Source organism: Chelonoidis abingdonii, chromosome 13 (assembly GCF_003597395.2).
Source record: "Chelonoidis abingdonii isolate Lonesome George chromosome 13, CheloAbing_2.0, whole genome shotgun sequence".
Classification (NCBI taxonomy): domain Eukaryota; kingdom Metazoa; phylum Chordata; order Testudines; family Testudinidae; genus Chelonoidis; species Chelonoidis abingdonii.
The window spans coordinates 23271465-23293881 of record NC_133781.1 but is presented as its reverse complement, the minus strand read 5'-3'; the positions used below and the strand labels follow the sequence as shown (position 1 = coordinate 23293881).

The following is a 22417-nucleotide window of genomic DNA, read 5'->3' as shown; positions in this document are numbered from 1 at the left end:
CCAAAGCATTTCAGTGAGTATCTTGGTGGTTGTATAATAAACTCATCCCGATCAGATTCAGCATCATCTCAGGATGAATTGGCTTATCCAAGTGGGAAGTCTTCCTGCACTATACACAGGGTTTTTTCCTTTCTAAGACAGAGATAAGCTTCCCTCGATAACATCTATTTCTTTCTCAGTTTGATCAGGGAAGGTAAAAGGGAACAAAGAGGCAGCAAATCCATTCCTGTGGGTGTGCAATGAGGGATTTAGAGTTTTGTTCAGCCAGAGCATCTTTTCTCAGTTATCTTCCTTTGCAGTTTTTTTTTTAAATAACCTGGATTCTTGGCTTTATCAAGCAGCTTTTAAATTGTCTGTACAGAGCTATTTTCCCCGTTAAAAAGGATAAGCCTGCTTAAACCCAGGCTTTTTGCTCCAGAAAGCCTCTATTTCAGTTTTGCATCCTTTCCAATGAATACCCTTTGAAAAAATGATGTTCTGGCATTGATAACTAAGGAAATGAACAACATATGAATTAAAGGAGAGAAAAAGATGGGAAAAAGCCAAGATCTTGGCTCTATAAGACTATAGGACACAAAGAAATCCCAGTGTAGTGACATATAAACATGTACAGACATGCATATAAATTGCCTATTATTCTGCTTTTTTTATTATTGGTATTTTGGTAGCATCTGAAGCAGTGGTGGGCAACCTGTGACCTGTCAGGGTAATCTGCTGGAGGTCCGCGAGACAGTTTGTTTTCATTGACCATCCGCAGGCACGGCCATACACAGCTCCCAGTGGCCGCGGTTTGCTGTTCCTGGCCAATGGGAGCTGTCGGAAGTGGCGCTGGCCACAGGGACATTTCTGGAAAGAACCTAGCCCACAAGGGGTGCTCGCACAATATTACTAATTATTTGCATGAATATTATTAATAATGTCATTTGCAAGGCATCTTGGATTTGATATATAAATATTTTTATTTTTAAGCAGAGGACTTTGTCTCAATACAGAAGATAGAAACTGGAAAGCAAAACAGAGTGCAAAAGCAAGCATTGATTTAGGCACAAAACAGCACTTACTTGAAGGATTATGAAATCAATATGTTGTCGCTTCCTTAATTAAAAGCAATCAATTGCCAGTTCTTGCTCATTTCAGCCTCCTTCCAAAAAGCGATCCACAGCACTCTGACTGTTCTAAATTGGTTTATCTATGGGGAAATAAGGAGTGAAGGATTGCTTCACCATGGCAACAAACACCTCCATCTTCTTCAAAAAACGCCAAGCACTGAGCATCAACCAACATCAGCCCAGATTCTGAGATCTTAAATTCTTCAGAAAGGAAAAATAGGGATGAACCAGAGAATGTCCCTTGAAAATGGAGGCTCTGACTTCCTTATGCTAAAGGAAAATAATACATCTAGTGTGACGTCCAAGGAACTAGCTGTGAAGAAAACCATAATGAACATCCACAAGATAACAGCCAAAGGAGAAAAACAATGAAAAAAAGCCCAACTAGATTTCTGAGTGTGCTCCTGTGGTGAACAACAGGAAAGATGTTTGGGTTATAGTTTCATCTTAAGTAATGGGCACCCACTAAGGATGGGTCAACAGAGCGGAACCACAGGTGGAAACCTGAGTTGGCCAAAAAGCGGTCTGCCAAACTCAGCCCCAACATTAAGAGCTCACCAGGTTGAGTGATCGTGGCTTAGACTTGTCTACCAAGCAGGGACTTAGTGACATTGCTGGCTGCCACTGTGATTTTCAAAAGAGTTGAATGGGAGTTTACTGCTCAGTGGCAAGAGTTATGCCAGTACTGAGTGCTTTGGAAAACCCCACTCATGCTTTCCAGGGATGAACCCTCCCAATTCCTGATCATAGCTTTGGAATAACCATAGAGGCGGCTGTTCCGAAAGAGTCCATTCTGCGTTATGTGCTGAGCCTCGTTCAGGCCTGCGCAGGGTTCAGTTAGTAATGAGCAGATACCCTGGCAGGGTAGACATTTTCAATAAAGCTTTTAGTTGCTCACTTCACTACTGAGACTTAATAGCTTAATTCAAGCAACTCCCAAGAACCTGGGATCCTGCAGAGCTGTGAACTAGACATCTCCATCCTTGAGATGTGAGAGGTCCATCAGCATGGGGAAGCAGCCAGCCAAGAAGAGCCTGTGCTCTAGCAACCTATGCCTAGTGCCGGGGGAGCAGCAGAGGGTTGAGCCACATCCTCACAACTGGCCTAGAAGAAAGAGTACTCCAGATGCCTGGCCATAAGAAACTATTTGGATTTGTGTTCACCAGACACTCTGGTCAACAGTAGATCCAGAAGGCAAAGCTCCCCTGGTTCAATGCACTCTGAGATGTATGCGTGTGACTTCTATTAGCAATGGGCCAGATATATTGGTGTAAAAAACACCCAGACTAGATCCTAGAGAGAGAAAAACAAGCCAAAATCTCAGAAACAAAGACCTTCTAAAAAACATTAAAATGTATTACTGATATTAAAGTGAATAAATGAAGGCTCGGCACACCATTTCTGAAAGGTTGTCGACCCCTGAGCTAATGCATCTTTAGTTCAGCTGCTCCAGCAAACTGGTAAAAATAAAAAGGCATTTAAAAATGACAGGTATGCTGATCAATTTCAGCCCTCCCAAAAGCCACTTTGGCCCCTGTTGATGGTTTTGATGTAACGAAAACTCCCAAAACAACGGATCACAGCAATTTTCTCTTCTGTACTATACATGTGACATTGATGAGGATTTTTTTCCATCCTCAAAATAAAACCATATAAAAATTCAACAGCATCATAAGACGTCCTTACAGCCATCTCCCTCTTGGGTTGGATCATTAAAGTAATGCGAACATTAAGTAAAGTACTAATGCTTACTTATGTCAGAGCGTTCACTTTCCAGCAGCAACACCATGACTTACTGCACTGCTCCTCTATGCCACTGCACAGCCCCGGGGTGGAGCCAGATGCAGCAGGAGACGGGGTACAACCTGTCAAGGAGGGCATGTTACTAGTTTCTCCTTAATTGCTCCTGCCATTGTCTTGTTCCCTGACTTCTCTGTCCTCCTCCCTCTCTTGTTTAGTTTTTACCTGTCTTTTATTTGTTGTTTCCATCGTTTGCTTTCATTTTGTGGGGATTAATTTAGTTGTGATTGGTTTTATTCTATTCCAGTATGGGTACTTCATTTGGCCAAGAAACTATGTTAGTAGAGATATTGGATCTCAGTTCAGAGTGGACTTTCTCCAGATTCAGTGTGTGTTCAGATTGAGTATTTTGGTTCAGTCCATGATAGAGATAAGGGTCCGCTGGGAACAGGGGCATCAGGGTGCCTCCCGAGGCTTGCTGCCCCAGGCACACACTTGGAGCACTGGTGGCCTGGAGCTGCCGCTGGTTGGAAAGGCGGATCCAGATCTAGATTCAAAAGGCTAGATCCTGGCAGTCCTACTCCTGTTCAGTGGTACCTTACTCACTAGGTAACCACACTGAAGTTAGGGTGACCAGACAGCAAATGTGAAAAATCAGGACAGAGGGTGGGAGGTAATAGGACTCTATATAAGAAAAAGACCCAAAAACTGGAACTGTCCCTATAAAAATCAGAACATCTGGTCACTGGAACTGAACTCAACATGACTATTTGCAGAGCACCGTACTGCTCAGCCTGGGTCAGATGCCAGGATCTGCACCAGAGTTTCCCAACTTTCTGAGAGAATGGGAGAGGTGGGGTAGAGTTTGGGTGCAAGGGTCTGGCTTGGGCTCACGCTCTGATTTCACCTTTTTGTTTTCTGGCTTCCATTTAAGGTTGTTCTGTGCTGGGAAGCCACGGGGCTGAATCACTTTACAAATAAAGCTCTGTTACAAGTCATTTCTCCCCTTGCATGTGGCTCTGAAAAGGCTTGTCATTTCGCACACTCCTGCACATCTCTCCCCCCAGCTCCTCCCCAGCCACAGAACAACAAACACCGCAGAACAGAGCTTGCTTTCCCAGGCTGGTTTTCTGGACTCCCTTAATCAGTGATACCGAATGTAATACAAAGTGCTCCTCAAGGCACCATCTATTTATAGCAGCTATTACTGACTCCTTTCCCTTGTCTCCTTCCCCGAGATCGCCTGTTGAAGTCTATGAGCAATGCAGATTGGAAAGAGGTGATGTAGCAATGAGAATTCAAAGAACCACAAGCTTCCCTTCACCCCCATCTCGTGCACGGGCTTATTTCACTTTCATTATGCAAAGCACTGTTTCTCATGAACAAGAAGAGCTTTATGTTTATGGCAAAATGGCACCACAGGAGATGCAAAAACTTTTAAAAATGCAAATCCCCCGCAGAGGCATGGGTAGGAGTGAGAGAGGCCAGGGGAAGAAAGACTGGTCTGCATCTTCTTCTTCTCATGGAGCAACCTGGCCGGGCCATCCACAAGTTGGTCCTTAATATTCATGCTCAGTAATCAATGCTAGGATTTGGTCTGGACAAGTCTTGGGTGGAGAGAAAACCTCCTGTTTTCCCCACCTCCACTGACATAAGCTTTCGCTACAATAGGCCAGCAGGTCACCTGTTGTTGCAGGTAGAAATGGATGGAATCAAGTGTTTAGTCATCTCAGTGGTATGATTTGTGCTCACAATTAATTGGTGATGCAAAAATATGCAGGCATAAAAAGGGAAGCTCAGCTGAGTCCTGGCTGAAAATAAGGCCCTCATGTTTGGGAAAAATATAACAGCTCCTCTGCATCTTGGGCCCAATCCTGCTGCCATTGAAGGCAATAGGATCAAATTCTACAGCAGCAGGATCAGCTCCCCAATATGTACTGGACAGAGCTGGATGGGAAATGATTTTCTTGCCCTGTGAAAATTTTGGCGATTTAAAATCTCCCATCTCGAATCAGGATGAAAAGTCAAACCTGTCCATTTCCGTGAATCAAAAATCTGAAAAAAGAAAAAATTGGATCAGGTCAAAATGTTTTGTGTTTAGATGATTTCAAAACATTTCAACTGACCCCTGTTTTAAGCGATACATTTAATTTATTTTTACACCAAAACTCATTTCTGCCCCCAAACGGAGCCTTTTCATTTTGAAAACATCAAAACAGGGTGTTTTGACAAATTCTAAACTTACTTTTATTTTGAAATGGGACATTCGTCAAAACTGACCCTGTCCCACAGTTTCAATTTTAACAAACTTGAATTTACTCACGACAGACGGTTTTGTTGGTGGAACCATGCTGCAACTGTTGTTTTGAGAAAGTTCTTTGTGGAAGCTTCTCCCTCCCTTCCCCTTTATGTAAGCAGCAAGGGAGGCGGATTATTTTTTATGCAGGTGTTTTATACAAAGGACATGGATTCCTGTATGTAGCCACAAATATTCAAAATATAATTCAGAATGTTGTCAGGTGAAAGTAGGCAATTTCCATGGAAATTAGCCCTGAATGGGGGGCACGCTGCGCTCCCTGCTGCTCTGGGTAATTGTTCACCAGAGGCTTCTTGGCAGTTGTCGTTAATGCGCTTTCGGAAGCTTGGGAAAAACAGGCGCGATGAATTGCTGAAAGCATTGCCTTCAGAGGGTGCCATAAACGTCTAGTTGGGGGAGAAAGTGGACTGTATGCCTGTTGGCACCGCCACGTGAGTGTAAATAAGATTATGGCTGAGCTTTATGAGCTTCCCGACGATGCTCAGGCTACGAATCCCTGTGAGGAGAGTCAGGTAACAAGCAGGTGTAGCGGGAAGGTCTGGTGACCAGCTGGCCTCGTGGTCAGCTCATGGCTTTACAGGTTCTGCTGGTCTAGTCGTCCCAGAGGAGGGGCCCGGCTGCAGCCTCAGTCACCCCCTGAAGCTCCCATTTCTCTAACAGAGCTCATCATTACAAAGGAGCAGGGAGGTCAGGTAGGGAGACCTGGGCCCATCCACTTCACTGGGTCCCGACCCAGAGCCCTAGGGAGTCTCTCCACATAGCCAGCCCAGTTACTGAGCACCCCAAATTATGTTACCCCCTTGGTCATTTCCTATTAGTCTACAGCTCCTTCATTTGGGGTATGGCGACTGGCTTAGCAGACCCTCCTCAGTCTCTTAGCGCCTGGGTCAGTCGATCAATCTCTCCCCAAGCTTTCAACTCCCAAAGGAGCGGGGGGGGGACCCCAAGTTCCGGACGCTAGAGCAGCCTTCACCAAGTGGTTGTCATTCCCTGAATAGCTCTCAGCTTCTGCCTGGCTTCCTGGCACCACATGGAGCTCATGCCCCCTCCCCTAGGCTACCCGTGTCCTTTAATATGCCTTGCACCTGTTGAGGCTGGGGGCCTCCCTAGCCCAGTATTGTTCCCTGCTTCAGTGTGCGGCTGTAGACCCCATCGCACCCCATCTGAAACAAACCAAAAGCCAATGAGGGCCAAACCTAACTCCCACAGTCAATGGAGTCTGTCTATTGCCTTCGCCAGGAGTTGGAATGAGCCCGAAGGGCTCGATCCTGCAAGATGCTGAGCAGTCCTGTGAGGTGCTGAGTACCCTCAAATCCCTTTAAAGTCAGTGGGCGTTGAGGGCAATGAACATCTTGTAGGCCTGGGCCCCTGAGGATACATCTACACCGGGATAAAAGACCAGTCGCGTAGCTACAGCTTGCGCAGGTCAGCTGAGTTAGGCTGCGGGGCTATAAACCTGCAGAGAAGAGATGCTCTAGGAGAGCAGCAGCAATAGTAATACAGACCAGAATCACAGAAGCCGCCTGCCTCCCCTGGAAATATACCAAGCAACGGTGAGAAGGGCCCAGTCCGGATCTGGTCTTCAGCAAACTTTGGGAGCATTCAGATCCCAGATTCTGCCACAGCCTATGGCAAGAAACCAAGTCAACAAAGATGAGCCCTTCCCCATCACCCTAGTGTCTTTGGACAGAGGTTTGAGTCACCGTAGGTTTCCTCCTAGGGCCAACCAGCCCTGATCTCCAGAATCCTCACTCCCATGGGGCTGCAGGCTGTGACTGTGCATTACTCCTGCAAAGGTCACATGAGGACATCCTCACCTCTCTTGCACACCCACTCAGGGGCACAGCACAATCCAGCCCAGAGTGAATGAGTCAGGCAGGCTGTCCATGTTGCATCAAGTGGATTATATATTCCAACCTTCATTTCTCTACCCACCCACCAGCGAGCAAGTGAATGTGTCAGACGCTACGTGCTTCATTTTCACTGGCAAATCTGCAGACCTTGCATTGCAGCGAGGTGTCATTTAAGTCCATGGAGAGAAGGGGCTCACACCCCTGTGCATTACTAGAGGCAGTGTGCTTAACTTCAGCTGTAGGCGGGGATGGAGGAATGCCTGGAATTCAAGGGATGGCAGTAAGATACAGAGGGTGTCGGATCAGTTCCCATGTGTCCACATCACAGGAGCCAACACCGGAGTTGGCACCCAGTAAGCACCATGAAGCAGGGCTGAGGCACATCCGTGGGTCGTGTGTGGAGGCAGGCACTACTGCTGCCTTCCTGAATAACAGTTTCCCTCCCAGGCTGCTCCAGGGGAAAGGCCATGATGCATTACCCCTTATTATAGGCTAGATCACAAACTGACACTCTATTCCTAACTCTCCTCCGAGCTCCACAGTATGAAGGTGGACGGACATATTAGCAGGCTGGTAGGAAAGCGATTGTCTTTGGGCTCAAAAACATATGCTGCATGGATTGCAGTGTACTGTAAACACTGTGAGAATCTTGGGCCAAGGAAGGAACAGGGGACTTCAGATGCGATGCCTAAATGCCGTACATCTGCTAAGCTGCAAACATAATCTAAGCTAAAAAAAAACCAGCAAAGGAAAGAGTGGGGGTGGTGGAAAAGTGGAGCCTGATAAGGACAGACAGGACTAGAAAAAATAAATCTTTGACTTGTTATATTTAATGTAGCTTCTCTGTATCTTATCTCCGGTGTTTTTCTTCCAGCTCCTTGGAAAGGTATTTCCACTGATAGCAGAGGCAGAGCAACTAAAATGGTACAAGATGGGGTGTCTCTGGCAGTACATTCCAGGAAGGCAGGAGATAGGACCTGTCCCAAATTAAGAGCTGGGCAACAACTGGGCTTAATGTAAAACAACAATAGGTTAAGTAGTTTTGCCTATAAACCCGGTAGCTCAACGGCCTAAACTAGCCAAGTTTATCAGAGGGCACATCTACTCTGCAATGAGGCTGTGTGGCTGCAACATGCAGAGACATACCCAAGCTAGCTTTAATCTAGCTAGCAGCACAGGCTATATAAGCCCACCCAGGACATGGGGTACTTACTTGGGCAGCTAGCACACATTGCTGTGGCTTCATGGCTATTGCTACCCGTGCTGCAATCAGACCTCCAAGCATAGACACATGTGTAGAAAGTAAGGGCTTGAATGCAAGATAGCTGATAACCAATGGATCAGACCCAATATCCTTTGACTTCAACTGGCTTTGCATCAGGCCTGTCAGAAGGAAGAGGAGTTTAACATGGCTAGGACAAAGGAGGTCCAGTACAACTGTTATCAGGAGTTACTGTAACTGTGTGAGAAAAAGCTCAGATATTATTAGAGGCACAGCCCTGTTAAGCCAGATCTATTAAGGTAAAATGTAGTAATGGACAAGTCTCAAAGGTACAGGAGCTTTGTGAAAGCATCCAGGCCTTGGAAGCATGTGTCCTTTGGACAAGATTTCATGGCTGATTTCTCATGCAAATAGGATTTGCTAAAGATTTGCTGTACTCCCTGATTTCAGTTTGGTCAGACATTGATCACGGGTTACTTTCCTCACAGCAGGCTGGTTCCTGCCAAAACCAGGAGAGCAGAGATCTATGAAATAGTAAGTGAAGTTACCGGCGATTTTTCAAAGTGCAGGTGGACTCAATTTGAGCTTTGGGTAGTAGTAAATGTCTCTCTTAGCTGACCTCTCTCTATTAAAATGATCCACTGATATTTTCAGATCATGCACGACTTGGTATTTCCACTATTCTGGACCTGTCTCTGAAGTAGTGATGGGCCATTGCTGGGCCATTCAGAATAGGGGCTCCAGGTGGTCGAGGCTGCCAGATGGTTGCTTTGGATTCACCTCTGGATTTAGTTTAGGACAAAGCATTTGAAAAAGGAAATAGGAAGGATCTGGAGTGGTATTGACCCCTGTGCAGAGACTGTGCTGGCTCTTTGCACTGTTTAAGTTCCACGTCTGAGTGCAGCTGGGTGAGATTTTTCTGATGGATAGTTTACTTGTCCAAAAATGTAGTTTTGAGTCAACCAAAATTATTTTCATATTCAGGTCAAACTCGGCAAATAGGTTCAGTAAAAGGAAAACAATCTGAAAAAGTCAAACACATTTTGCCTTTTCATTTCAGGAGGACATTTCGTTTTGAAACTTGCCTAGATTTAAATTGTAAAAAAATAAAAAAAAACAATACCCCATCTGAAAATGAAATGAAACATTTTATTGGACCGAAAACATTCACTTTGTTCTTTTCTTTCAGGTGAGAAAAACAAAAACAAACATTCCATTTTGGTTTGACCTGAAACAAAAGGTTTATTTCCACCAAACCAAAAAAAAAAAAAATCAATTATTTACTCAGCTCTACTTCTGTGGGTGTATGGGAGATTTTAGTACTGTACAGACTTCTGTACAGGAGTGAATTCCCCTCCTTACTGAGTAAGATCTGCATAACAATTCAATTAACATGTAGCCAAAAACAAGCACTCTGGATTCAAGAGTGAGCCTCAGATGAGCTGGGAGGTGAAGCCTTTGCCAATCAGAGATGGGGACGTTGGGTTCCAACATCCTGGCTGACCAATAACAGACCAGAGATAGAACTAATGGCAACACTTCCAGGCCTGGTTCCCTGTCCAAGAGAAAGGTGCTGGAAATCCCAAGCGAAATGCAAATAGGAAGGGACATGAAAACGTCCTGGCAAGGGACTTGAGATATCAAGATGATGATTTTACCCACTTTCCAAAGCTGGGAGATATTTAAAACATCCAACTTGGCAGCACACCCCGTGATTACTGGGATAAACTGCTAGTGTAGACACCCCCTGAAGAAGAAAGAGCTTCATTCAAGAAAGGCGGAGGATAATAAAAATGGAAGGACATAGTGGATACAACGGAAGCCTGAAGAGTGAGTCCAATAGAATATTCAACTCTTTCCCGTTTCCCCCTTTCCAATAAATAGAGAAAGGCAGCCCAGTCTGTGCAAATGGACACCCACACTCTTCTCATTTCAGCTGTGCCTCAAAGTGCTACATTTGTTCCCCCTATGAACCACTGAAAAAAGAAACCCATCTAGACCCTAATCTCTTTCCAGCACATAGGGTCCCTCTCTCTCTTGAGATGGGTGTCAGCAAATGCCCATCAGGCAGCCATTTCCAGCTTCAGAAATCAGTGGGGAACCTCTAATTGCTACTGAAAATATTTTCCAAGAAGCAAATCAACTGGTATGCCAAGCTCCATCCCACAGGCAAACACAATTTATTTGTCATGTTTCAACAATTTTTCTACTGTTCGCACTGTATAATTAGTCATTTGGCAAGCTGGTGATTACACTCTGGACTGAAAAGATGGCTCATTCTTTGGACACACAACAATCAGCCCGTACCTTGTTAAGAGGCGGATTGACTATTGTATTTACAGACTAGAGCAGTAAGGAAATAGCCAACACATTAAATCCAGCACTGTAAATAATAAAACAAATAAAGCCCACCGCACTGCCCCATTTAATAGTATTTAAAATAGAAACAGTATTGCTGCCATATCTTGCCTTTCCCCAAGAAAGGATAGGTTCAGATACAGTATTTGTGTATTGATTCTGGATGAGATGACAACTGCTCACTTATTTTCATATTGAGTCTTCTTTCTCTTCTCAAGAAGCTTTTCAGATGTTTCCACCAATACCTGATGTCAGTGGTAACTAGACACAGAACCTTCCATCCAACTCCTTCTCCTGCTAGGAATGTTGGTTACCTGGATAATATGGAAGCTGGATCCAAACCCCCCCTGTTTTTGCAAAACCCAAATATGACTGTCAATATTTTACAAAAATCAAGAACACTTTGGTTTTCCCATTGCAAGGATCTGACAAAGCCCAAGACTTGTATCTCAACACCTTTCCCCCAAAGGTTTGGTGGGTCTGAAAAAATGGATCCAAGTCATCCTCTGTTTGGATTTGAAAAACTTGGCCAATGCGTTTCTACAAAACAAAAGCTAAACCACAGCTCTCTTGTTGCATTTTTAGCAGTGAGCTCTCCCCTTTTCAAATGTCCATCAATGAAAAGAGGACCTATGGCTTTGAGCCCCTAGTGGATGCTCACCATGGCCAAATTCTGCAGTCCTTACTCAAGACATTTCTCACTGACTTCAAATTTGAATAAGGATAGCAGGTTCTGAACCCACAGCCACACATAAACACTGGGAAAGAAACTGAAGGGCAGATAACCGAATTTCTAGCAAACTCTCAGACCATTTACATTCTGTTCTTATATGCAGATTTCTGCTAATAATAATACTTAGCACTTCTAGTGCTTCAGATGTTCACAGCACAGTACAAACTTCAGTTAAGCTAATGCATTCCTAATTCACACACCACTGTATCAAGGGCAGAGTTTTACCTGAAAGCCCTGGAGCTGCTTGGGGAAGAGAGGGTCTCTATTATTTTTGAATGGAGTGGTGTGCCAAAAATCAATACCTACTGACTTCCTGTTTTCCTTCTGAGTTAAAAATACGTAGACTTGAATTCTCAGTTACACTGAGACCTCAACACACAGTCAACCTGTGGAACTCATTGCCAGGGGATATTGTAAAGCCCAAGAGTATAACTGGGTTCAAAAAGAATTAGAAAAGTTCCTGGAAGATAGGTCCATCAATGGCTATTAGCCAAGATGTCAAAGCTTCTGACTGCCAGAAGACAGGATACTGGGCTAGATGGGCCACTGATCTGACCCAATAGGGCTGTTCTTATGCTCTCTACATCTCTCTGGCAGTGTAAATGGACTTTAAAAGTGGGTGTCAATGTAAATGTAATGGGGGCTTAGCATATGTGAGAATCAGACTCATAGTACTTCACTCCAGCACATATAAAAAGCTCAGTTTCCTTATCTATGCATCTAATTTTCTTAGGTACTTACATGACCCCTAACACCATCGGATCTGAGCGCCACACCATCTAACGTATTTATTCTCAACATCCCTGTGAGGCAGGACTGTGCTATTATCTCCATTTTACAGATGGGGAACTAAAGCACAGAAAGACTAAGGCCTGGTCTACACGGTGTGTGTGTGTGTGTGTGGGGGGGGGAATCGATCTAAGGTACGCAACTTTGGCTATGAGAATAGCGTAGCTGAAGTCGACATATCGTAGGTCAACTTACCTGGCGTCTTGACGACACGGGGTCAACTGCCGCTGCTCCCCCATCAACTCCGCTTCCGCCTCTCATCACGGTGGAGTACAGGAGTCGACAGCAGAGCTATCAGGGATCGATTTATCGTGTTTACACTAGACGTGATAAATCGATCCCTGATAGATCGATCACTACCTGCTGATCTGGCGGGTAGTGTAGACGTACCCTAAGTTACTTGTCCAAGGTCCCACAGGAAGTATGTGGCGCAGTAGGGAACTGAACTCTGCACTTTCCAGTCTAGGCTAGTATTCTAAGCACTGGCCCGCCCTTCCTCTCTCTTCCTTGGAAAAGCTTCATCTACAACAGCTAACAACAGGGAACCACTGTATCTTCATGGGAATAACTCACTCCTTCAGAGCCTGACCCAAAGCTCACTGACGTCAGTGGGACCAAGCTCTTAGGGTGGAGTACAACAGCTAGTTGTAACCCATCATAACTCCACTGCAGACAATACACCATCCCGGAATCAGATATTGCTGAATTGTATTTAGTCAAAAGAACCCTCTTGTGTTATGGTAACGGCAACATAACCTACCCCAAATCTCCAACACCAGGACAAGTACCCACACCAAACATTGTTCTCTGAACTCATCCTCTTCCCTTACATGGAGACTTCAGTGATTCTGTCCTTATGACAATCAAATATTGTTAATGGCTAATGATTGAGACTTAGAAAACAGGGCTGGGTCTACTACCGGATGACAGGTTTTTTTGCATGAAACGTCACACATCCTCCCAATTGAGGCCATTTCATGACTACTTGGTGAAGAAGTCCCATGAAATGGTCATTTGTACTTTGAAAGATGCTATGTTTAAAATTGCACATTTGCACATGAAACACAATTTCTAAAAGTTCTAAAATTTCACATTTTTTGTTTTGTTTTCACTCAAAAAAATGACCCGGTTTCCTCAGGCAAACCCTTCATTGTTAATGTAAAAAGGGACCATTATAGAAGGTGTAAAATGAACAGCAATAAAACCCTTGCTATCTGGAGATTTTAAATATCAGGTCACATTAATTGCACCCGATTGACTGAGATTAAAGGCTGGATGCTCAGCAGTTTCTTCCTCCCTGTCTGTCTCAACCCGTGCACACAGCTGGTTCAGTGCATCTCTCAAGCTCCTGCATATGCCATCCTACTTCTCAGCGCTGCCTCCAATTCCTCTCATATGTCCTCCTTTGCGCTGAAGCTGGACATCTCTGTGCAGAGTGGGCACTTGGGAGGAGAGGGCAAGGCAACACCCTAGTAGCGTTTGAGAAGGGAACTTGTGATACAAGGATATTATTTTTCCTCCTTCCTCCCCCAAACTAGACCTTTAAACGCCAGAGTCAGTATCACAACAAAGAAGCAAGCTGAACACTAGGGTTAGCGTAAGTGCAACTCTCTGGGTGGAATAAAGGGGACATGTCTCATGCCCCAACTTCTTACTATCCTGTTTCTGGTCCCCCTCAATGCAGCGGCAGAGCTCATGCATCCTGCCTCTTGGCGTCTTTCCCTAACTGCACCCGAGTGTTAGAAGTGGGATGCAAATAGGAGGGTGCAAAGAAAATGAGATGGGCAACTCTCAATTGAAGCAGTGAGAGGTACCTGTATAATTGCCTGCGTCACTGAGATTTTGCATTTACTAAGCAATGCAGGAAACCTGTCAGGAGCCAGAACATTTTCCTAGGGAGCTGGGCATGAAACTCTTGCTATTGCTGATAGGCCTGGATCTCTGTGCACATCAAAAGTAGCTTGTTTTCTCTTCTCTTCTTTGGGGTACTGAAAGCCCCAGTAGCAGCAGCTGGGTGTCATTACAGGAGTGGAGGAAGCAGAGGTGCTCACTCACCGGCCTTTCTTCAGTCTTATGCTGACATCTAGTGAATATTTTCAAAATTGCACTTACAAAGTGCAGTTTCAAGAGTGCTTCAAATTAATCTCTCTTCTTCTGCCCCGCTGGACAGGGCTCTGCCAGCGGAGTCCTCTGACAGATTGGGGGTGGAAAGCAGCTTGTGTCACGATGTCCTTTTCCCATACAGACTTTCCGTCATGTGGGGTTAGCAGGGAGGGGCAGGCACTTGGATTCTGCTGAAGGTGAATCTAGCCCACTGCCTATGCAACAGGTGCTTGGGAACCACTCTGGGCTCTCCCAGTACTGCCAGCAAAGTATCCGTCACAGTATTACAAAAAAACCAGCCCACTTTGAACCTGGTGAGTGCATTTTTTCCCAGTCCAGGTGCAGCCTGTCCACACTAAGGTCTGAATCAAGGATCTGAGTACAGCATCTTTGCCACTTAAGGTCCAAGACTTCCCGGTTGCTACCAGTGTTAGCAGCAAAGATAACTTTCTTCCCGGGCCTCTTCCAGTTGCTAGGTTGGAGGAATGTTACATTTTGCAGCTGATCCTGAGTATCAGGACTGCAGTCTTCTAGAAGGCTGAGAAATCCCTCTTCACCAGTGCTTTGAATGGAGTACATCACAGCAGCCCTCTGGCAGTCCTCAGGCTGAGAATGCAATGCTGAAAGAGCACTTCTCTTGCCTTTAGATGTTCCCATGGCACTGGTAGAGGTCTGAGGAAGCCCCCTGCTTTTCATTTCTGAGTTGTCCTTTCATAGTGTCTACCCAGCATCTGTCTCAACACAAGGAATCTGGCTCAGGATACCAGATCAGGTCACCATCAATCTCATCAGTTACAAAACCAAGGAGCTTGAGAAGCAAGAGGTAAAAACGTCCTCACTCTTACGCTGCCCACATAGGAAACAAACCATTGTTCTTATTCAGCATAAAGAAACAATAACACAAATAAGTACCAACAACTCCACCCTATTCTAACCAACATTATGGCTCAAATCCTGCCCCTATGTCTGCAGTCGTGGGGGGGGGCCTGGGCAAATGAATCAGGAAAGTTCCGCTGCACAAGGGAAGATGGAGGTGGGGTCAATCCCTTCTTCACAAACAGCAGAGGTGGTCTGTGCAACACCGCAAACGGGGTGGCCCACGCGTTCATCTCTCCAAGGAAGGATGCAGCCTTTGTGACCCAGCATCAGGTGATGGCAACCAAGCGGAGGATTTGGGCCCAACAGTGTAGGGGGTGTCTCTGGTTTAGATAACCTCAGAAGTGCTATGATTAAGCTTGTACTCGGCTTTGCACTGCGAGCCCCTGAGCCCTGCAGTGTCCTCCCATTCTTCAGGGCCCTGCGCAGATGCTGCTTCGGGCTGTTATAAGAACCACCAAGGGAAAATTCCTACATAATGAAAATCCTTGCAAATCAACCAACCTCAACAGCTCATTAAATGGAAGAAAACAATCTCATCACGGTCAGCCTGGGACCTATTGGTTTCTGCTGTAGAAAAGATGAAAGCAAGGGAACCTTGGAACTAGGCTCTTCGCAGAAGCAATGCAGATTACTAATGGGGAGGGAAACACACTGTGCTCTGCCTTCTCTGTCCAGATAGGAACTGATCCCAAACCTGCGGAAGGCAGTGAAAAGACTCCCAGGGAGAGATTTTGTGCTGTATCTCTACGAACCTCCTACGGGCTCCAATCCTGACCCTAACAAAGAACCTTTTACCAACCCCTGCCCTAGCCCAGGGCCACCTGGCTGCTCTAACCCTAATCCCAGCTCCAGCCCTAACACTAGCCCAAGGCCACCTACCACAGTAGTGCTAACTGTAGACCAGAGCCACCTTCAGGCTCTAAGCCCAGCCTGCTGCAACCCTAAGTGACTGCAACTCGTATCCGGTATGTTTAATGGCTCCAACTCTAACCTAACCCCGGTATCTTGCAATGGCCCCAACCTTGAACATAGCCTTGGTGCTCCCTACGTGACTAAACCCTAATCCATCCACCTACAGGCTCTAGCGTAACCAGCTTAGGGATCACCCTAACCGTACCCTGTTCCAGCCCAGCCCTAACCTAGGGAAACCAACCAGCCTGAACCCTAACCCTTGCTAGGGCTATCAACTCCCTCCAATCCTAACCCTCCTAGTACTAGTCACCCCAATTCACAGGAATATTGCAGAATTAGATGGGGTTGAGAGAAGGGTAATGAGAATGATTAAGGGCATGCAAACCTCACATATATAGAACAATTGAAAAGACTGGGAATGTTTACTTTAGAGATGAGATGAATTAGAGGGGACATGAATTAGAGTGTACAAAATAATGCACACTACAGAGAAGGTAAATCAGGGTCTTCTATTATCCGTGTCTCATAACACAAGAGCAAGGGGATATCAATGAAATTGAAAAGCGGCAACTTCAAAACTGACAAAACAAAGAATGTTTTCATACAATGCTTAATTAGACTGTGAAACTCATTGCAACCGGATGTCCTTGAGGCCAAGAACTTGGTAAGTGGCAAAGAGGGATGGGCTATTTATATGGATAACAAAACATGTCTAGAGTTATAATGATAAATACTAAAAAAAGAAAAATGTGAAGAAAAGAGTTTTGGAAGGGATACAAAACCTCGTAGTTCAGGGTTTAAGTCCATCACTAAGTAACATGGTTAGGATGATATTCCTCGGGGTGTGGGGGGGCAGATCATCCTATGCCTGCCCACTGAGAATTTCTCTGCACCTTATTCTGAAGCATCAGGTGCTGGCCACTGTCAGAGACAGGATACTAGACTAGATGGATCATAGGTCTGGTCCACGCTCGTTGTTAAGCACACAAGGACAGAAGAGATCACTTAACAGATGTGTCATAGCCACAGCAATTAGGGTTGCCAATTTTGGTTGGACATATTCCTAGAGGCTTCATCATATGTTAATCTTTAATTAAAGATTATGTCCTTTAATTCCTGGCGACTCCAGGAGGGTTGGCAACCCTAACAGCAACAAGTCTCATCTCTGCCATAGGGAAATTATATTGTTCTCGTGGGAACAAAGGTAATCAGGGTGATTTCAACAATTACACCTTACAGACCCCCGTGCACAACATGTTTGCCTGTTTCTTATCAACATACCCCATGCCTAAGGTTGCGAGTCTTTCACAGAGGTCACGGATTCCTCTGTAACTTCCGCAGCTCTGCCATGGGCTGCCCCCTGTCTGGAGGAGCGTGGTGGGGCCACAGGCTGCCCCTTGCTCGAAGTGGTGGCGGCGGGACCACGGACCGCCCCCTGCCCGGAGCATTTCTGACACATGCTAAAAATTACAGGAGTATTATAGAGATAAGGATTCTCAGGACCTGTATGATCCCATAGAGCACTATATACAATTGCTTCCCAGCAGCTGACAAATCCTGGTGTAGCACCTGAAATGAGCTCTACCAAGGACCTGTGAGCACACAGAATTCAGCTGCTTTAACTAACTCAGTTACCTGTAATCGAGTCAGTTATTTAGGTTCAAGTCTGCATATGGACCAGGTTTTATGCCCAGATCCATTCCTCTCTCATACTTCTGTAGTTCAGCAGCGCTTGAAGGGCACAGCTTTTTCACTACTAGCTCCTTTCCACAAGTCACTTGCTGCACACATGGTGTGCCAGCTGGTTTATATATGGCACCCTCTAGTGTGCAAGGGAGCACTGACATTAGAAATTGGTTACGGGAGAGAACAGTGCTAGATGAAGCTGCACTCCACAAAACTGAGGACTACACTGGATTAGATCATTAATCCTCAGGCATGGCTAAAGCAGTATCAAAGACAAAATTCTTCTCGTTTTTATTCTGTAAAGGAAAAGGCAACATGCCAGGTGTAAAGCAAGAGGACTTACTGTGACCCTTCTATAAATCATCCAGAAAGCTCCCTCAGTCCACCAGCTCCCTCTGACTCACCAGGGTCAGAATCAGTGAATCTCTTACCTGATAGTAGTAATCCACGTACTGTGGCTCATAGTGCCGACACCCTGGGTTTTCGACAGCCAGCACATCTTTCAGTAACTCTTCACAGCCTGGCAACAGAAGCAAAAGCAGACATTCAGCTCATTCCACGTCCGTCCCACTACAGTATTTGCACAGGCATGTGCAAACCTCAGACAGAGGGGAGACTGAGGGCCTGTCCATAGAGGGGATATTTGTTTCAGTGTTGAAGCAACCTGCATGGAACTTGGAGGAAGGAGCACAGTTTGCAGAATGGAAGAGTGTGAATGAAGCACCAGGAAGTCAGTCTGTGTGCAGATGGCTTGCATGCTAGCTGCAGTTGCAGTACTTCTGTAAATAGTTCTTTTAATAAAGAGCCAGTTTCATTTTATAAGCATGGAGTCCTCTTGCATTCTTAGTCAGCATGCTGTTCATGAAACAGGCATAGCTAATACCAGTGCGAACCCTCAGCATAGACAGACTTACCATATGTTGGGTTTTCCCGGACATTTCCTCTCTTTTGATCCTCTGCCCTTTGTCTGGGTGAATTTTTCAAAGAAGAGGCAATGTCTGGGATTTTTGTAGTGCAGATGTTGCAGCTCAGAATCACATGGCTCTGCATCCCTATTGATCCCTCCGCTGCAGCCACCAGATCCCCAGTCCTGGGGAGATGGAGAGGCGGGAGGAGGTGCTGACGGATGGCTGGCACTATGTCTCGGGCCTGCCCCAGCTGCCCTGCCACCTTGACAGGGAGTGATGCTGCCTCCCACTTCGAGAGTGAGGACCACAGCTCCTTCTAGGTACTCCCCCCAGTACACACACCTCTCCTGCACCCCCCAATTGTATCTCCTCCCAGTTCCCCCTCCCCCCATCAGTGTCCTGCTTTTGGGAAGTTGAAGGATGGCAACCCTACAATAGATGCCCTACACTGCTGTGCAATGGGGCTTGCCCAACTGTGGATTTCTTCAGTCCCAAACCAAAATGCGGCCTGGTCCAGTCAATCTAGCGCTAGACCCACCCCACTAAGCATGAGGGGGAAAAGAGATGGATCAAACTCCAAACCCCATACTCAAACTCTGGATACAGTTCGGTATTTCACGGGTCTGCATCAGGCTTTATACTGGTTTAACACTAGTCTAACTCCACTGATGCCACCAGAGTTACTCCTGATTTACATTGAAGTAAGTTAGAGACGATGAAGTAACCTAGTGGTCACATCAGGGGAGTCTGAATTCACCTGGTTCCAGTACGAACTTTTTGCCTGGCTATTGTCTGTGATTCTCCTGGCATGGCATCGTACCACGCAGAAATGGATTTTTTTCTGGGGGTAACTGGATGTTACACAGAGCTTTCTGCAGGAAACTCCAACATCTTCTTAAAATACATCTCACACTAGGAGCATATGGTCCTATGTGAGCAAACACCTGCGTGCTTACTTCACATTCACAACTACTGCTGCATTTGCTTTGTTCTTAATAAGCATGATAGTAGCTGGAAAATCAAGGTGTGCATTCTTTTAATCTCTCTCATCTGAGAGCCCAAGACAAATATAGAAAGCCTTTGGAGCTGCCAGATTCCTCAGTCCCCATTAAATACCAATGATTGTTCTCTGTGTATTGAGCTGTAGAAAGAGGTAACAACAGGCCAGGTTATTCTAACCAGCTCATTACAAACGGGCGGCCTAAAATGTGTTGTCACATTTTATATGGTATTTTACTGGGAGGCTCCAATTATCCAATGGTATTTCTCTTTCTACCTCATCACTAATGTGGTACGTCTGGCTGTGACATAACACATTGCTATTCACCCACAAGGCAGGTGAGCCAGAAGAAGAATGTCACGAAGGGTGAATCATACGAAATTATGTTGCCAGCAGATTATTCACTCCTATTGTCAAAAGGAAGGAATAATAGCTTTAGGGGAGAATTACAGGAAGAAGACATCCTCTGCTTATGGAGATAGAATCCCTTAACAAAGGAAAGGCACGCTCAGAAAGAACAGGACAGCACCACCAAATCGTAAGGGATCTAATATGTGGGATCAATATCTCCACCTCCTCCCCAGACACCGGCATATGATGAGTGACACATGGACACGGCAGATAAAGAAGCTGTCAAGTGAATTATGATCCAAAGAGCACCACATGGACGACAGGTAGCCTCACTTCTCCTCTGCCATAAGAGATGATCAGGAGAAAGGGAGGACAACTGGTATTTTTAAAATAAGAAGTGGAAATTCTAGCTGCACAGGAAAAGAAGAAATTCAAGATAATGAAAGAAAATGCAGCATAGCTCAATGAACTGTGGAAGAAAGGCCCCTATAAGGAATTGAACTTTAGTCATTGCTAAGAACTGCTGGCACTAAGTCACAGCTGCAATGAAGGAAAGTGCTTAATAGAGTGAAGAGAGTTTGGCAATAATGAACATGATCCTCAGCAAACTAGAGGGCACTAAGAAGGTGGGATGAAGATACATATTGACAGCTGCACTAATTGTAGTTCTAATTCTAGACGTGGCCAACCTCCAGGTGAAAATATGCCTGTGTATAAGGAAGGGAAGGTATGTGGCCACAACACTGAATAATAGCAGAGGAGGCTGGAAAACCAACATTTTCCCCTGTGTGAAATTTTGAACGAAAAAGCATCTCTTGAAATTTCTCAACCAAATATGTGGGTTTTCCCAGGGGAAATTCTGAATCAATTCAGAATAAAAATGTTTGACTCGACATTGCCAGAGAACTCTGGGATATGCCTCCCGAAGTCTTAGCAGCGCACATAGGTGAGTGCAGCACCGAAGAGGACACAGCATCTTGAGGGTGGCTTTGCAGTGTGGTCACGCACACCCAGCTGAGGCTAATTCAGGTGCTGATCACCCGAGTTAACTCTGCAGTGAAGACATACCCTCAGGCTTTGTTTACACTGGGGTCATAGCGATATTTGTAGCTAAAATCCCTACTGTATATGCAGTGCATGGGGTAAACCATGAGTTGCAATGGTGCACCAGGGAGCTTACTCCCTGGTGTACCAGGTATATGGTAGGGATTTGCACCTGTGACTAACACCAGTGTTAGCTAATACATACTAATTAACATGTTGTTAAACACCACATTGTACCTAGTGTAGACAAATTCAGCGGTGTTGTATTAGCCGTCACGATCAACCCTAGATATTGACCAATGGGAGCAGAATCCCTAGGACTGGCCATGACTAGCCAACATGTTTTTAAAAAATATTTTCTTTATCCGCAACAGGTCCTACGTGGTGTTTAAAAACATGTTAAGCGACACATTTACTAAACACCCCTCGTTTTCTCAGTACAAAGAAGGTCAAAGGTGTTTCACAGAGTCACTTCCAGAGTAGAACCACCTGTAATGTGCTTATCTTATGTGGACCGTCTGACCATTACTGAGTTTATTAGCTCTACCTTATTCCTATCTTAACATGTATTTTTACCTCTCATTTTAGCCTTTTAAGTCACATTACACATACACAGACATAGCTAAAATACTGCTGGTCATTAACTGGAGCCTGTCCCTTTGTTGTATTGCTTGGGAACATTTAAAACTTATTAAAAATCTTCATTAACACAAAGGAATATGATCCCGAGTATTCATCCCTGAGATTGCCTTGCTAATGTGATTCCTGTGGGACCAGCACTCCAAAAAGCAGTTTCTTGTATGATGTATGTAAAGATAAACTTTGTTACCCTGTGAGGAAATTTCCTTCTGTAGATAGCTCTGTCTTGGATCATCACCCATCAATATCCCTTTGTTCCCAATGGCTGTGACCATAACATGTGCTGGTCTGTGCTTTGCGTAGGTTCCTCCATAGTCCTGTTCCAGGGGATAATTTAATTGTTTATTTGCCCCTTTTGCCATTAATAACAAAAGCTTAGTCACGGAGATGTCTACTGCCCATGTGTGTTATGGGAGTCATTAAAGCACAACCGAACTGCTTGCACTGCCAAGCTCTCTGTGTGAGACACTGGGCACATATTCATTAGAGTGAGTTATCTGCAGAAACCAAGCACCATTCTATAATGCAGGCAGGCAGGGGTAATGGAGGAGATGTGTTTTACACAGCTGTAAAACTTCCCCTCAACAATATTGCCAGTCATAATTTCAACCCACATTTCCTTCCTGCATTAATAACCACCACAGCACTGTGCTAATAGCACAATTCTAGCCAAAGGCCTATAAATGATCCACCACATTAATTAAATCCTCACAACATTCCTGTGAGGCAAGGTCAAGATTTTTACTTCCCATTTCTCTGAGGGGGAAACTGAGG

General features: G+C 45.2%; 1 protein-coding gene across 2 annotated transcripts in view; it reads right to left on the bottom strand.

The window, feature by feature from the left end:
• RAB11FIP4 (RAB11 family interacting protein 4) overlaps positions 1-22417 on the bottom strand; it is a 207773-nt gene that overhangs the window by 100708 nt on the left and 84648 nt on the right. The window contains exons 1-2 of one of the 2 annotated variants that reach the window (XM_075071842.1): positions 21834-22011; positions 18133-18221 (exon numbers count right to left, since the gene is read on the bottom strand). In XM_075071842.1, the coding sequence (XP_074927943.1) occupies positions 18133-18221; positions 21834-22005 (261 nt within the window). In that variant the 5' untranslated portion in view covers positions 22006-22011. Of the gene's footprint in view, positions 1-18132; positions 18222-21833; positions 22012-22417 lie in introns of those variants that run through there. The other variant, XM_032805647.2, reaches the window with a different exon arrangement.